Below are 15,754 nucleotides of genomic sequence, written 5' to 3' on the forward strand. Positions count from 1 at the left end.
GATACTAGCATGCTAGTAAAATCACACCACAAGCTTATGGCGCCTGCGTCCTGGCGTAGTGTATGGACCCATTTAGTCTCACAGGAGGTTCATCCAAATCGCCGCCCTCTTCGTTAGGCGGCCTCAGAAGGTGCAAGTGATTTGTAGTTCGGAGAGATCTTATTATTATGATTATTAAATTTGCATAACAAGTAAATACAAATATAAGGAAGCAGCGGTACTAGCAGATGCGTCATCGGCTGTCCAATAACAAAATAAATGTAGTTTAAATAAGATCCAGCGTTAAGTAATTATTTGAATAATTAATGCTTCTAGATAAACAAAGCAGTGGTAAATATAAGCGAAAAATTTAGATCAGTCTTACAAGTCGTTGGCTTTTAGAAATTTGTGAACAGCAAGGATATTACTTGCGGAGGGATCTTTAAGAAAATGAAATGCGTGAGAGGATCCGAAAAATTGTTACCTAGATACGTCTAGATTTCAAGACTGTAGAATGTGATCTAACCTTGTGATTTCGTCACAATCGTCACGGGGAGAATTGTGTGGCCGTATACATTAACTTTTAATGGAAGATCGAAAGGAAGTGGTGTTTTTTGATCTAGACGAATTTATGACAATCTAGTGATGGTGACAGTTTTTCCAGTTTTCTAATAGATAACACTAGTTTGCACCAAAAATGCCCTCGACCAAAAAGCGTTTTTAGACTAATTTGAGGTCGCTGAAACCAAAAATGAATTTTATTTTTTTTCCAAAGAACGGTTTCCGAGATATTCCCAAAAAACCTGCTTGGGTAATAGTGCAGTTATTACCTGCAATCTCGAAAACAGTGTGCGCCATTTCTTTGAAGTGCATAAATTTCGAAAGGCACACAGATAACCTACATGGCAATATATAATTTGTGTCAATGGAAGTCGTAGTTTTCGCAAAACAGCTGTTGAAAGTTATAAAAAAGGCATTTTTAACGTTTTTTACTGAATTATCAAAGTTTATTAACTTTTTTCTGGAACCAAAAATTTTTTATATCGACATAAGGTAGGTTTTCTGAAAGAAAATTTTGTCACCTACATTTTAAACCTAAGTTTGTCTGAATCGACGACAAATTGTAGAAGTTATAACGTATTATGTGAATGAAGACAATTTCATCGTCTGACGTATATCCTTTTGATGTATACAATACGGTTTCGAACAAAAGTAAATCATGCCAGCCTGCGTATTGAGTCACGCAAAATAACTGTTCTTAGGCTCACCATAATTAAAAACAATATTTATTTCATACAAATAAATAAATATATATATATATGTCGCAGAATAAGCTTATTTGCCGATTCTACCAATTCCAGCTAAATAAGAGCTAGGTATGAACATTGTACGTTTGTGTATATTTTTCGGTGGCGCCATATTTGTGCAAGTATAAATTTGTGCACGACGACAGAGGGCTAATGAAGAATTTTGTTAAAGCTTTGGCAAAAAAAACGGAAAACACAACCCTTAAATACTTGAAAACCAAGTTCCCAAGATTGTCAACAGAGAAAATCAAAGCGGGTATATTCGTCGGTCCACAGATAAAGAAATTGTTTACGGACACAGAATTTCAACAATGCCTTGACAGTTCCGAAGCTAAAGCTTGGAAAGCTTTCCAAAAAGTTGTTCATGGATTCTTGGGAAACAACAGGAGCAACAACGACCGTCAATTGATTCATACAATGATGAAATACTTTAAAACTATTGGTTAGTATTGTAAAATGTACATACTCCAAAATATATTTATCATATATGTATGTAAATTGATTGGAAAATTATTGGAAAATTTACAATTAACTTTGTTTATGTTAACAGGTGCTCGCATGTCGTTAAAAATGCACCTACTTTACAGTCATTTGGATTTTTTTCCTCCGAATTTGGGAGCTGAAAGTGATGAACAAGGCGAGCGATTTCATCAAGATATTGCTTCGATTGGCTTTTGGGATCAAGGAATGATGAGCGACTACTGATGGATGCAACTTCGTGAAGATTCCGTGCAACATAAAAGAAGAAATTCGAGATTAAAAGCGTATTTTCGACCTCAAACATAGCCAAGTCAAAAGTTGCAAAATCACACGTGTTGACTTTATGGATCATAACTTCTACAATTTGTCGTCGATTCAGACAAACTTAGGCTTCATAATTTAGTAAAAAACGTCAAAATGCCTTTTTTGTAACTTTCAACAGCTGTTTTGTGAAAACTACGACTTCCATTGACACGAATTATATATTGCCATGTAGGTTATATGTGTGCCTTTCGAAATTTATGCACTTCAAAGAAATGGCGCACACTGTTTTCGAGATTGCAGGTAATAACTGCACTATTGCCCAAACAGGTTTTTTGGGAATATCTCGGAAACCGTTCTTTAAAAAAAAAAAATAAAATTCATTTTTGGTTTCAGCGATCTCAAATTAGTCTAAAAACGCTTTTTGGTCGAGGACCATTTTTGAAAGTGAAAATTCGTAACTAGTGTAATGAGCCGAATGTCCCTCGGACTCACATAAGTTTAATTTTGTATGGATGGCTTATGAGTATATTTCTCATAATGATTGTTTCGGTTTGATGGTGTGTTGGACTCCCAATGGTATTGGTGCATGATTGGCTGTCGATAAATATAATTAATTTGCCCTTAATTTGCTTGGAATAAACGGAGGCTTCTAACAATGCCACTGTTTCTGCTGTAGAAGCAGATTATATTGGGTGCAAAATACCATGTGCTGTCTCCGTTGTCATTTGTGACGGCAACAGATTTTGAAGTTTGGATTTTTGATCCATCTGTAAATATGAACCCTGTTTGGAGCATTTTGCTTTTTCGGATATAAGATAAACAGTGCTTCGTAAAACTCCTTCGCTGTAATTTCTTTTGGTCGCTGCAGCGATTTTTCAGCAAATGGAATATTACATATCATTCGTGGAGATTGCATACCAGCTATGCGATGGCAAATGGTACGCGTCAGTTGAAGTCTTCTTTGCAAATTCAAACATTTAATTTGCATTGCGGGTGAAAAGTATTTTTGTTAAAAGTTGATGAGAGATGTTTTCGACCCTATCCGGATCCACACAAATGGGCAATTAAATAATACATGATATTGTGTGAAGTATGTGCCATTGGAAGCTACTACTTTACTCCATCTTTCAGTCAGCATACGGATTCCTTTGGGAAAAAATTTCGAGTTCTTTTGACTTGATCCTTTCTTTGAGCCAGTTTGCGATGCTCTCGTAAGAAGTGAACCGCTCTCCAATAAGGGCTGACTGCATTGATCGGAACAAATGGTAATCCGAAGGTGCTCTCTAAATATTTCTGGACCGATTTAGCAATGTGTGGCCACGCGTTGTCATGCAGTAAAATCAGGTTGTCATGTCTACCGTCCCATTTCGGCCGCTTTTCTTTGAGAGCTCGATTCAAAGTAATTAGCTGCATGATGATTTCAGGAGTTCATAATAGATGACACTCTTCAGTTCCCACCAAATGCACAACCTAACCTTTGAAGCATGAATAATTTTTTCCCCTGCCGATGGACCCGGTTCACCTGGCAGGCTCCAACATTTTCGACGCATAAGGTTATCATAATAGATCCATTTTTTATCGCCAGTCACGATGCGATGCAAAAAACTTTCTCTTTTATGCCGTTAAAGAAGCATCTCATACGTCACCAAAAGTCTATCGATATCCCTCTCCTTCAATTGATGTGGCACCCTGTTACCTGCTATCTGGACCATTCCCGTCGCGTGCAAACCTTTACCGGCGGTCGATCTGTCAACATCCAACTCTTTAGACACATCATCAAGTGTTCGACATGCGTCTTCATCCAATGATTGTTGTAGTGGAGTTTCGTCGAATTTCTTCAGTACTCTTTCGCGATCTTCATCACTCACGTCGAAATTGCCACTTTGGAGGCGTCGAAAACACTATTTGCATGTTGTATTTGATGGAACGTGATTACGGTAAATATTGATCAATATACGACACGTTTCAGCTGCACTTTTCTTTAAAAGGTAATAATGACGCATGACTTCCCGCAAATGCTATTTTTTCGCGATGAATGTAGACATTTTTGACGTCATATAAAAAAGGATATTTACGCTTCAAACGAATGTCAACAACAGCGATAGAGACCTCACATATACACCTTCAAATCCCCAGTATATTACTAAAGTGAACACAAAAATAGTATCATCAGCGACACCCCCTTTACGAGGGCGGAAACTTATTCCCATACCCAATATATCATTTGATGTTTGCTTTTGTGAGGGCATCGAACCAACCGAGCGATGGTCGGCAGCCGCCCAGGACTACTTTAACTATTTATCTATCTCTGTGTAGGTTTGGATTGCAGCTAAGATGATTTAAAGCTTAGTCGATATTTCGCAGTAATCTTTTCTTCTCTAATCTAATCTCTAATCTATTTTCTTGAGCTCGCAAAATAAAGATACGAAACATCTTTAGTATTTCTGATTATTTGTTTCATGGCTAACACCGAAAGATAATGGCAACCAATGTTTTGTATTTCTGCCATGAAAAGACTCTTCATACAAAACCATCTACCATTCGGAGGCGGCATAAAACTGTGGGTCACTCCATATGTGGAACAACATCAAAGATGCACATAACAAATTGGAGGAGGAGCTCGGCCAAGCAACCAAAAAATGGCATAGACGCCAATTATAATAAAAAAGCTACAGTTTAACTTAAACGCAGGTTATAATTCACGGCGTGAAGCAAAAAAAAGAACAAGGAAGAAATCAGACTGGCTGGTAAAGGAAGAGTTTACAGAGGCGCATCTCTCAATTTTCCACACAATGTTATCAACAAAATTGTGGGTCTGAAAGTTCAATCCCACTCGTACCAAGACTTTCTACTTCCGCCTTGTTTTGATTGATTCCCGCGCTTTGTAAAGGCCGTCAAAGCCTTCAAAAAAATATTAAGAATTTGTTTCTCACTAAAAGAAAAATATGAATTGGTACTGTATATTTTTACTGATTTATTTGTCAACGCAGATGGTGGCGGGACAACATTGCTATAAGCCAAGGAGGGTATGTTGTGTTCCAGATATTTTAAGCATTCCACGACACATTGCTTTCCCCTCTTTCAGTTGCGCCACCGCAATGCGCGTCATATGCTTCAAAACTTTTATGCAGAACTCCAACCCGGTGAAGGAGGCGGCAGTTCCGATTCTGGTAGTGAAGACTGCAAGAAGCCTGGAGTTTCCTCAGGCAATCCCAAACAGAAAGCCACCAACATTGCGCAGAAAGCAGCCAAGGAGGCTAAAGCCGCCTCGGACGCCCAACAGGCGGCTGGTGAAGCAGCCTCACAACAAGTGAAGGCACAGCTGGCCGAAAAGGCAGTTGCCGCCGCAAAGGCAGCTGAGGCAGCGCTTGCTGGCAAGCAACAAATCGTACAACAATTGCAGCAGGAAGTGCGCGAAGCTGAGGCTGTGGTGCAGGAGCAAAGTAGCTCATTGCAGAATGCCCAACAGAATGTGAATGCCGCTATGCAAGCCGCACAAAATGCTGCTCAACAATTGAAGACCCTAACAAAGGCGGTGAGTATGGCTCAAATTAATGTGGGCAATGCGGAACAGGCCGCACAAGGTGCACAACAGGATATGTCCGAGAAAACCCAACTCATGGAGGCTGCAAAGAGTCGTGTGGAACAATTGTTGCGTCAATTGACTGCGGCACGCGATGATTACGCGAAAACGAAAGATGCCGCTATGAAAGCAGCAGCCGCAGCACACGAAGCCAAACAAAATGCAAACCCTTCGAATCGTTGTGCACGCCAGTCATCAAAAGGACGCTTGATGGCAAAACGCCATCAGAGATTAGTACAGCGACAGCGTCTCTAGGGATCAGCAATCCTGATTTATTGATTGATTGATTTATATTTTACGAGATTTACATTTTAGTTTAATCAAGTTTTATATTTTTTTTAATATTAAATACATATATGTCTGTGCATATGTATGTACTCGTATGTACACATATTGATCGGCTGTTCTGAAAACGTATTTATTTTGTTGTAGAAAATATAGATGAAAGAAAATTGGTGTGGATTTTATGTGTTGGTCTTGCCTCTTTAGGCGCTGGAGTGCACAAATTTAGATTTTTTAATTATCTTAGTCACCTTTTTGCGACAAAAACGAAAGGCCGAGTACCAAATTCTGCTCTTACACGATATTTCCACGATTTAAAAGACCAAGTTTTATTTTCATAATAAACTAATAGTCCTGGCGAACTTCGTCTTGTCCAAAATTGATTTAATTTAAAGGAACATGAATTCTGACGTATTCAATGTATCTTATTTGCACGGAATGTAAAGAGGTTGAGGAAATCACGCGTCAGATAAAATCAATGCTTCGTGCCAAACTATGTTCTACATTCTTCGGTACGGTATTCCAACACGCGAATTGCAACATGTTTTTACAAATATCTCAACTTCGACGCTTTCTAGCGATCCAAACTATGCTCACTCGCTTTCAGAGTATGACCAGTTTACCGGAATTCCCTATTTTGCGGGAAATTTTCCAATGCTTCTAGCCATAACATTTTTCTTTTGGGCTGAGACAAGCACCACAAAAACAAGACCACTTAAAGCGACCGAGTTCATATTAATTAAATTTGAGCCAGATTTAATGTGCCCTCAAACAGATGTAGTGCGACCGGTGCGATACCCTGCACAATTGATCGCACAGCAAATTGGCCAAAAATAAATTCAGAGAATTGAAATTGTTAGTTCAACATGTAAACTGTTGCCCTGTATTATTTGGTTTTGATTAATAGCACTGCGCTCAATTTTGAAATCCCAGACAATGAAGGCAATCATTTAGAATTTTTTCGGAATTCATCGGTCCAAAAATAGGCGCGTACTAATTGACGACATTCTCACTACTTTCCACCGTTTAAATTTTTGAATGCCGTTAAGGGGGTCGGGCCATCTGGAGCGATAAAAAAACGATTTTTTTTATTATATTATTTAATCAGTTAACTATTGTAGAAGATGTGTACAAAATTTTAGCGACAAAGCTCCAAAATTGTAGAAGTTATAGCGTTTCGAATTTGCTCTAGTTGAGTGGTAGCGAGTTCTGCCGCAGGTGTAATGGATAGTCGTGTTACTTTTTCGAAAAAAAAAGAAAAGAACATTACCATGATCCAACTATTAAAGGTTTGCTCACTTGTGACATTAGAATTCTGACACTCCCTTGCAAAAGGTCGCATTTAAGAAGGGCGAAGAAAGTGAAAAAATCAAATACCTTTTTGGTAAAAATGGTAGCAACAAATGTTTGATTTTTACTTAAATTATAAATGGTACAAACACAAATTGTCAGGAATGATTTTAAAAATAAGGTTCTTAAGTTAAACCCAGATTAATATTTTGTGAATTAATTTTTAAATTGAAAACTGATCACGCGAATATGACGCTATTATATTACTTAAGTGTTATGGCCCTAATGAAAGTCTTTCAGAGGAGAAGCGAACTCGTCATAAATTTAGTTGACTAACAACAACCTGTGAACATACCCACGCCTTGCTTTACTATGCTATGCCCATGTAAGTTTGGAGTTTTGATCCCCAAGTCGCGATTGTTCTCCAGAACACTTGACGAACTACCCCGGATATGAAACACAAAATAATAGAAAATGTTGTTTGTAATAGCGGAGGCTTCTCAACAGGCAATGATACACCTCCGAGCGTATTTCTGCCATGCGTATTTCCTCATGAAAAACCGTCTGTCATATTGCTAAACGAGCTCTTGTTGGTAACTTATGTATCTTTAAAGTAACCTAGTAAGTACTCCCTCAACCTGTATTTGAAAGGCATCGGATTTAAATTGTCAAAACGTCCATCTTTCACATTCATTGCCCCAAAAATATGTTCTATGATATCCTGATTTAAGCTGTCAGGATGTTTTCCATATCGTTTTGGTTATGGACATACCGAGCAAGTGCTTATACACTCTTTGGAAAACGAAACGTTTTTCCCAGACATTTTACTTTTCTTCCACTTTTGCTAAAAATTTCTAGAGTTAGCAACCCAGTGTTTTGCTAAGGGAGCCGATTTGTCATGAGAGAATGAGAAAGCTGCTTACTGAGCAAACCTTTTATTATTGAATCATGGAACATTACGATACTTTTTCGAATGTTGTTGTTTCTCGATTCATTTGTCAAGCTTTTGAAGCATGCATATTCAGTCGGTTGATAAAAATTTGACATTTATTGCTGTAGTATATCTTGTACGGTAGGATGATTCAATTATAGAAGGTTCAGTAAGTAATGACAGGGGCCCTTTGGCACTCCCTTATTTTAGGGCTGCATTTACGAAGGATGGAGGAAGAGGAAAAATGTTTTCCCCTTCTTGCCTAAAGGTAGTAAAAAAGTACGTAAAGTAGGTAATTAGTCCTGTAATTAGAGAAAAACTAAGTATATTGGTTATTTAAACTACATTAAAACAAAACAACAAACAAATTATTCTTTTCTTTTAAAGCAAATATAATATTTATTTAGAATATTTTCGATGTTTATCTAACAACACAAGAGCACGCAGAACTATGTTTTGTTACTAAAGTATGTGTTTGAAGTTAGTTCGTAGTTGTAAAACAAATATTAGTTAGATGTGAAACGCGAAAAAGTAAAAATATGGAGTCTCTAACGAAGTATTTTCATTACATTAAAAAGGAAATGCTGCTAGTAAACAAAATAAGCTTTTATGTAGATTTCCGAGTATATATTTTTTATTACAAGTTTAGTAGTTTATAGTTTAAAGGTTGTTTACCTTAATATACTTGGCCCTAATATTAGTAAGTGTTGGGAAAATTTATTCATATGGTCCAAAACAAATATTTCATATATTGCTAATATAATTCATATATTTACGTTAATCGAATGCAATGAGAAAAATTGCGCAAAGTGGCTCGTATGGGTGTTGGAACGCTGCACTGATTCGAGCAAATGTAGGGACGTTGAACTTGCGCAAAAACCAAAAACCTGTAAACCAAAAGTCTTAAAAATTGTTAACTTCAAATATATAACTACGAATTACGTCCCTTGTAGATGGAAAGTGCGAGGACTTGAGCGTAGATCTACGTACAGCGTACTGTTCTAGACCAGGTATGGTATCGGCGGAGACAGCCAGTTCGGAAGCCAAGTCGATTTCAGTGGCACCAGCACCAAACACATAACGACCATCACCACAGCACGCTTAATGTCATCCATGAAATTGTCCGAAGAACCACATATGATAATGGTAGCACTAAAAAGCACTTCAGTTGTACCACTTAGCTCTTCAACACACCTCCAGCTGCCCTTACGCGCCTGTGAACTCCTGCAAATAAAAACTTTTAAATACAATTTATTTATAAATATTCTAACATACAGTAGGTTCTGTTTTTATGCGGCTTTTTTTATGCGGTTTTGAAATAGTGCGGTTTTTTTTTAAATTGCAAAATGTATGTCGACCTATCGGGAATTGTACATATAAACAAGATTCTAAACCAGCTAAGCAAAAACTCATCACAGATTACATCAGAAATGCTAACCCTACAAGTATGCAACCGCCTGCATAACCATCTAGATCAGACGTGTACATTTCCTCAAGTGACGAAAGTGATTTTACGCCAAATCCTAAACGAACGCGCAACATGTGGGTATTGTCTGATTCTATTTCTGAATTAAATTTATTTTTCGATTCTGACGTTTCTTAAATAAAGATATAATTTTCAAAAATACAATATTTTGTTTATGCGATTTTATTTAATTATTTCAGATTCATGCGGTCTATGGAACGTATCTATAGTTATAATATGGGACTAGTGCCCTTTTTTAGGCGATTCTATTACATTATTTCAGATTTATGCGGTTTTAGCACTTTTGAAACGTATCTATAGTTTTACTATAGAACTGGTAGCTTTTTTTATGCTGTTTTTTTTTATGCTGTTTCTTGGGGAACGTATCTACCGCATAAAAACAGAATCTACTGAAATTTACTAACTATGGTAACCTTACATGGTGACCGCGATTGTATTTGCAGTTCTAACAACCTATGAAGGAAAATATTTAATAAAAATTTGTACAAATGCCTAATCGAGATTTACATGCATGTAATCACAAACGAGTGCTGCGTGTAGCAGAAAGACAGCTTCATATGACCGACTATAACCAGAATCAGGACATGTTCGATCTAAATAATGAAAAACATTATCAGTTTGCAAAATAATTTGTTTTTATTACACTACTTACTGGAATGTTTCCAAAGTTTCCAACGAATATGAATAAATCAACGTGTCAAACTGGAAACAGGGTTGCCGACCATATATTTGCACCAAAAGTTTAGTTTTTACTACAATTCAAAAGTTTTTTTGTGAAACATGTACTTTTTTTTATAAAGAAGCAACATGTTTTTAAATAAGGGAGCCGATTTGTCAAGAGGGAGAGAGAAAGCTGCTTGCTTACCTAACCTTCTATAATTGAATCAGGGTACGGAAGCATGTATCCTAAACGCGGAAAATCGGAAAATGAGCGTTCTGCGAGGCCACGTAAACGGAAATTTAACGGTAATCAGCACAAAAATGAGGAAAAGGTATTACGTGACAGCTCAACCTCCAAAAAGTTGAATACTTCGAACTCGAAAGATGTGATCGTCGATGTAACTCATGTGTATCGAGTTATCGAATTTCTGTCGGTTTTTGGCGCCATCGCTAAGTTTCTCGTTTGCAAAAGTTGCAAGACCAACGTGAAATTTGCAGAAAGTGGACATCAAGGTTTGGGTTTCAAAATTGGCATCATCTGCTCGTGCGGAACAAATTAAATTAAATTAATTGAAATCAACAGAAGAATTGTGTTTGTCATGCGGCTTCTTGGGATAGATCATGAAGGTATAAATTTATTATGCGATCTCATGGATCTTTGTCAAGGACTTTCAGATCACGCATATAAAAAAATAGTGGATCATATACACTCAGCGGCAACAACATTGTTTGAGACATTCAGCAAAAAAGCGGTCCAAGAAGAAAAGAAAAAGAATGAAGAAAATGGAAGGCCTGATACAGATTTTAAAGTGTCTGCAAATGGATCTTGGAAAAAACGAGGATTTACGTCATTATACGGTGTTACAACGCTAATTGGTAAAATCATAGACCTGATAGTGAAAAACTATTTTTTTCAAGTTTGTTTGAATTGGAAATCCAAAGAAGGAACTGACGAGTATCAAGAATGGCATGAACAGCACAAAGAAAACTGCACTTCAAATCACCAAGGAGCAGCAGGCAAAATGGAAATAGATTCTATTAATGAAATGTTTACAAGTTCGATAGATAAATTCGGAGTGAAATACGTCAACTACATTGGTGACGGTGATTCTCATGATTCAATTATACAAGGTTAAGTAAAGTTTGACAACTGATTTCGGATGCTACTTAATCCATTGATGCAATTTGGAAGCAAGGGAAAAAATGGCATAAGTTTATCCCCTTTCTGAAAATGTAGTAAGAAATTGAAAAAGGTCGTTGTAAGCCATAGAATAATTTTATGTTATTTTATAAGTGGTACTTAATTATTTATATTTTTAACTTAACTATTCCCATGGATTTGTGTCATATAGGTATATATGTAAATGATCTAAACCAAAATTCGTGTAAATAAAACTACACTTTTCAAATAAAAAAGAATTTACTCTGTTTGCATAGAAGCGTCAACTAAATGAGGGGCTGTCTCAGGCTCATTCCAACAATGCAAAATTTCGATAAGCATCGGAAAAGCATCACTATACAATTTAGCCCTTCTCCGATCTGGTCCGATCTCGAAATCCTTTGCCGAAAATGATACATGCAAACTTTTTCGCCTGCTGCATGATTTTACCCCATTTTTTCTTTTCACTTCGTCTTTGGGAACATGAACAAACTTAACTTTCTCTTTTGTCCACGTTTTGTGGCACAAAACACAGCTTGGTTTTGGCATATTTCGTCTGTTAAAAGATTCAATCCAAAAATTAATAGTAAAAAAACACAGGCATTTTTGATAAAATCTTCCCCGAAAATTGTTAAGAAAAATGTAGTGTTTTCACAGAACTTTCAATAGAATTGAAAGATGGTGATGAATCACCCGTTGTTAAAAGTGAATGTGTGGGTCACGTTAAAAAAATAATGGGCACTCGTCTTCGCAACATTAAGAAGAAAGAAAAACTCGGCGGGAAGGGAAGAGTCACAGATGTGCTCATCATAAAACTGACAATATATTACGGATTAGCCATTAGGAGGAATGTCAACTCTGTCTGAGATGTGAAAAAGGCAATTATGGCAACTCTGTACCATTTCACTTCGACAGACAAGAATCCAAAACATGGAAGTTGTCCTGCGGGCGCTGAAAGCTGTTGTGAATGGCAAAGAGCTAAAGCTATGCGAAAGCTAGCAACTTTCACCCACCCGCCGTGCGTTTCTAAGACCAGATGTGGAAAAGCACATTTTACCGATCTATGAAGATCTTTCGAAAGACGATCTCCTGGTACGGTGTATAGGCGGACATACTCAAAATGCCAATGAATCTTTTAACGGCACAGTATGGCGTATAGCTCCAAAACATTTGATTTTCGTTTATTGCTGCAGGCATTTTTAACGAAGCCATGTAGGCTGTTTTGGCGTTGATGAGACTACTTGACTTGAAAATCGGACAACAGTGCAAAATTTTTGCCGACAAAACGGACGAAAGCCGAATCGAACGCGCAGTAACGCGAAGAGTAACGTCACAGCGATTGCACTAAAGAAGCTCGAATTGCTCGAAGGGCAGAAAAAACTCAACAGAATGAGCTTCTCGAAAAGGCGGAAGGACGTCTTTATGGTCCAGGAGTAGCTGATTAGCCATTCATTGTTGTAAGTGTTCTGTACATAACTTATCGTCTTCCGAAAACTTCAAAGTGCTTTATCTCAAAATCTTGTTTTCGAAACTGGCGGGCAGAATTAAAAAAGCAATATTCAACCTATCGACGGGATTCATGGCTTTTTTTGTCGCTTTTTAGGTACCATTCTATGTGAACCTCCAAAAATAGTAGAAACTAACTGTTTGGACTGATATTATTGACAGGATATTGCGAAAATTACCTCCAAAAATCGATTTTCAGCTTTTACAAGCAAAAAAAAAATTTTTTCAAATTTTTTGTTGCTGTTTTCGAGGTTCATTGACGACAAAAAAAGCTAACAAGTGAGAGACGAGAGGCTAGACGAGACTCGTGGACGCTATCATGCCCGCCAACTGGATACTCCTGTCAGAGCGCGCTACGTGGCACCCGGGATAACTTCGTATTTAGCTGGTTTTTGAAGTGAAAAAAAAACGAAATACAGCTTATATGTTTGTCCAAATATACGCAAAATATTAATGAGCTTAGTTTTTTTTTTTCTTAAAAAAAAAATACCACAAAAAACACCTATTTTCGGCGCTCCAGATGGCCCGACCCCCTTAAAAATGATTTTTTTTTGTAGCCATGTAGGGAGAATTCATTGAACAATTACCAACCGGGTCTGATCAACATATCAAACGTTTTCATTGAGTGACGGCAAGGCTGATAACTGATACAGTGGCAACAAGCTGCGTGCTCCTTGGGTGGCATTTGTTAGCATTTGAAGGGGTAAGGTGACGAGAATTAGAACAATCAGTGAATAAACTAAATCACTTATTAAAATTCTTATTCATTGTGAACAAACAAACGTTGTTATATATAAGGTTGTCAAAAAAGTCTTGCGGTATTTTTATTGAATTTTCAATTGTTCATAAAATTGGTTATAATAATGCGATTTAAGTCAAATATGCGCCGTTTTGTTCGATGACGAGTTCCCAATGAGATGCCAACTTCATAATGCCCCTCTTATAGAAGCTCGCTTCCCTATTGTCAAAAAACTCGGAGAGCCAATTTTCACAGGACTCTCTTGTGGACAACTTACGACTACCAAGCTCGTTCGCCATGGACAGAAATAGGTGGTAATCACTTGGTGCGATATCCGGACTATACGGTGGATGCAAAAGAACCCCCATCCGAGCTCCCGGATCTTCTGTCGCGTCACCAAAGATGTGTGTGGCCTGGCGTTGTCCTGATGGAAGACAATTCGGCCTCTGTTGATCAAAGATGGCCTCTTCTGCATGAGTGCTGCATTCAAACGGTCCAGTTGGTGGCAGTGCAGGTCCGAATTGAGCGTTTGGCCATAGGGGAGCAGCTCATAGTGGATGATTCCCTGCCAATCCCACCAAACACACAGAAGAACCTTCCTGGCCGTCAATCCAGGCTTGGCCACCGTCTGGGCAGCTTCACCGCTTTTCGACCACGACCGTTTGCGCTTCACGTATTCGTAAGTGACCCACTTTTCATCGCCAGTCACCATTCGCTTCAAAAACGGGTCGATTTTGTTGCGATTCGGAAGCGATTCGCAGGCATCCATACGGGCAAAAATGTTTTTTGCTTCAAGTCGTGTGGCACCCATACATCGAGCTTCTTTTTGAATCCAAGCTTCTTCAAATGGTTTATAACGGTTTGATGACTCATTCCCAGCTCTTGGCCGATGCTACGGCTGCTACTATGCCGGTCTTTTTCGATCAATTCAGCGATTTTATCGCAATTTTCGACGACAGGCCTTCCGGACCGTGGCGCATCTTCGATCACCTCTGCACCAGAACGAAAACGTTGAAACCATCGTTGTGCGGTGGAAATGGAAACTGTATCGGGTCCATAAACTGCACAAATTTTATTGGCAGCATGAGATGCATTTTTGCCTTTATCGTAGTAGTGCTGTAAAATATGCCGTATTTTCTCTTTATTTTGCTCCATGTTTGCGACGCTATAACTCACGAACGACTAAAAGCAAACAACAATTAATCAAATACGTGTTAGCACGTGAAAAGAGCTTTCCAAACAGCTCTAGCGTGAACCGATGCGACGAATACAACTAGAACTACGCGCTTGCAAAGACAAGCTTACGGAAATACCGCAAGACTTTATATTTATTTAATTGCTTTACGAATAGTTTCAATAATTAAAGGTGATATAAGATGCCTAATTTTCACCCTTGCGATGTCTATCGAAATTTTGCATTGCTGGAATGAGCCCAATACGTTCCATCATTTGGTTGACGTTTATACGCTTGTTTAACACGTTCCCGCCGGCGCTGTTATTCATGGTCTTCGCCCACAGACGGCAATGTTTAAGTCTTTTCGCTCTATCGGAAGCGATTGCAGGTCATAAAACGAAATTTTTTCATAAGGGTAGTCGTTTATGGCATCTCATCTCATAGGTACCGTTTAATAAAGTACCATTGGTGGTACGCGCCGCCCCATGAAGCAGACTTGTGCGAGCCACCGGTGGTACGCGCCGGCGTGAACGTGTTAAAAAGTTTAGTTCAATTTAAATGAATTTTAATTTAGTTCATAAACTGATTGTCGTATTTCACCTGGAAAAATAATTAGCCGTCTTAAGGAACGACTAGTGAAACTGGACAAATTCAACCAACCTGCAAAGCGCGCACTACATTTTAGTATACGAATATATGCTACAATCTTGGGTTATAGCGTAATGCACCACTCCGCACCAATTTGAGGATCTTTGCTGCTGCCATCTCTTTGAGGACATCTTTAACTTTCAACTATTAAAGTATTGTTGTTTTGCTTTTCGGTTTTTGACCTTACGTGACCCTAATTTAACTATAACTAAGAGCTCTCTAGCATTAAACCCAACTCCACCCATCAACTATTTAAAAAACGATCC

General features: G+C 38.1%; 1 protein-coding gene across 1 annotated transcript; it reads left to right on the plus strand.

The window, feature by feature from the left end:
• The first annotated feature begins 4,900 nt into the window (after positions 1-4,900).
• Positions 4,901-6,010, plus strand: LOC129250846 (mediator of RNA polymerase II transcription subunit 15-like). Its single transcript, XM_054890448.1, has 2 exons — positions 4,901-5,056; positions 5,116-6,010. The coding sequence occupies exons 1-2, from the start codon at positions 4,976-4,978 to the stop codon at positions 5,866-5,868; spliced, it is 834 nt and encodes a 277-aa protein (XP_054746423.1). The 5' UTR covers positions 4,901-4,975; the 3' UTR covers positions 5,869-6,010.
• The last annotated feature ends 9,744 nt before the right edge of the window (positions 6,011-15,754 follow it).

This window comes from Anastrepha obliqua, chromosome 1 (assembly GCF_027943255.1).
Source record: "Anastrepha obliqua isolate idAnaObli1 chromosome 1, idAnaObli1_1.0, whole genome shotgun sequence".
In the NCBI taxonomy this organism is placed as follows: domain Eukaryota; kingdom Metazoa; phylum Arthropoda; class Insecta; order Diptera; family Tephritidae; genus Anastrepha; species Anastrepha obliqua.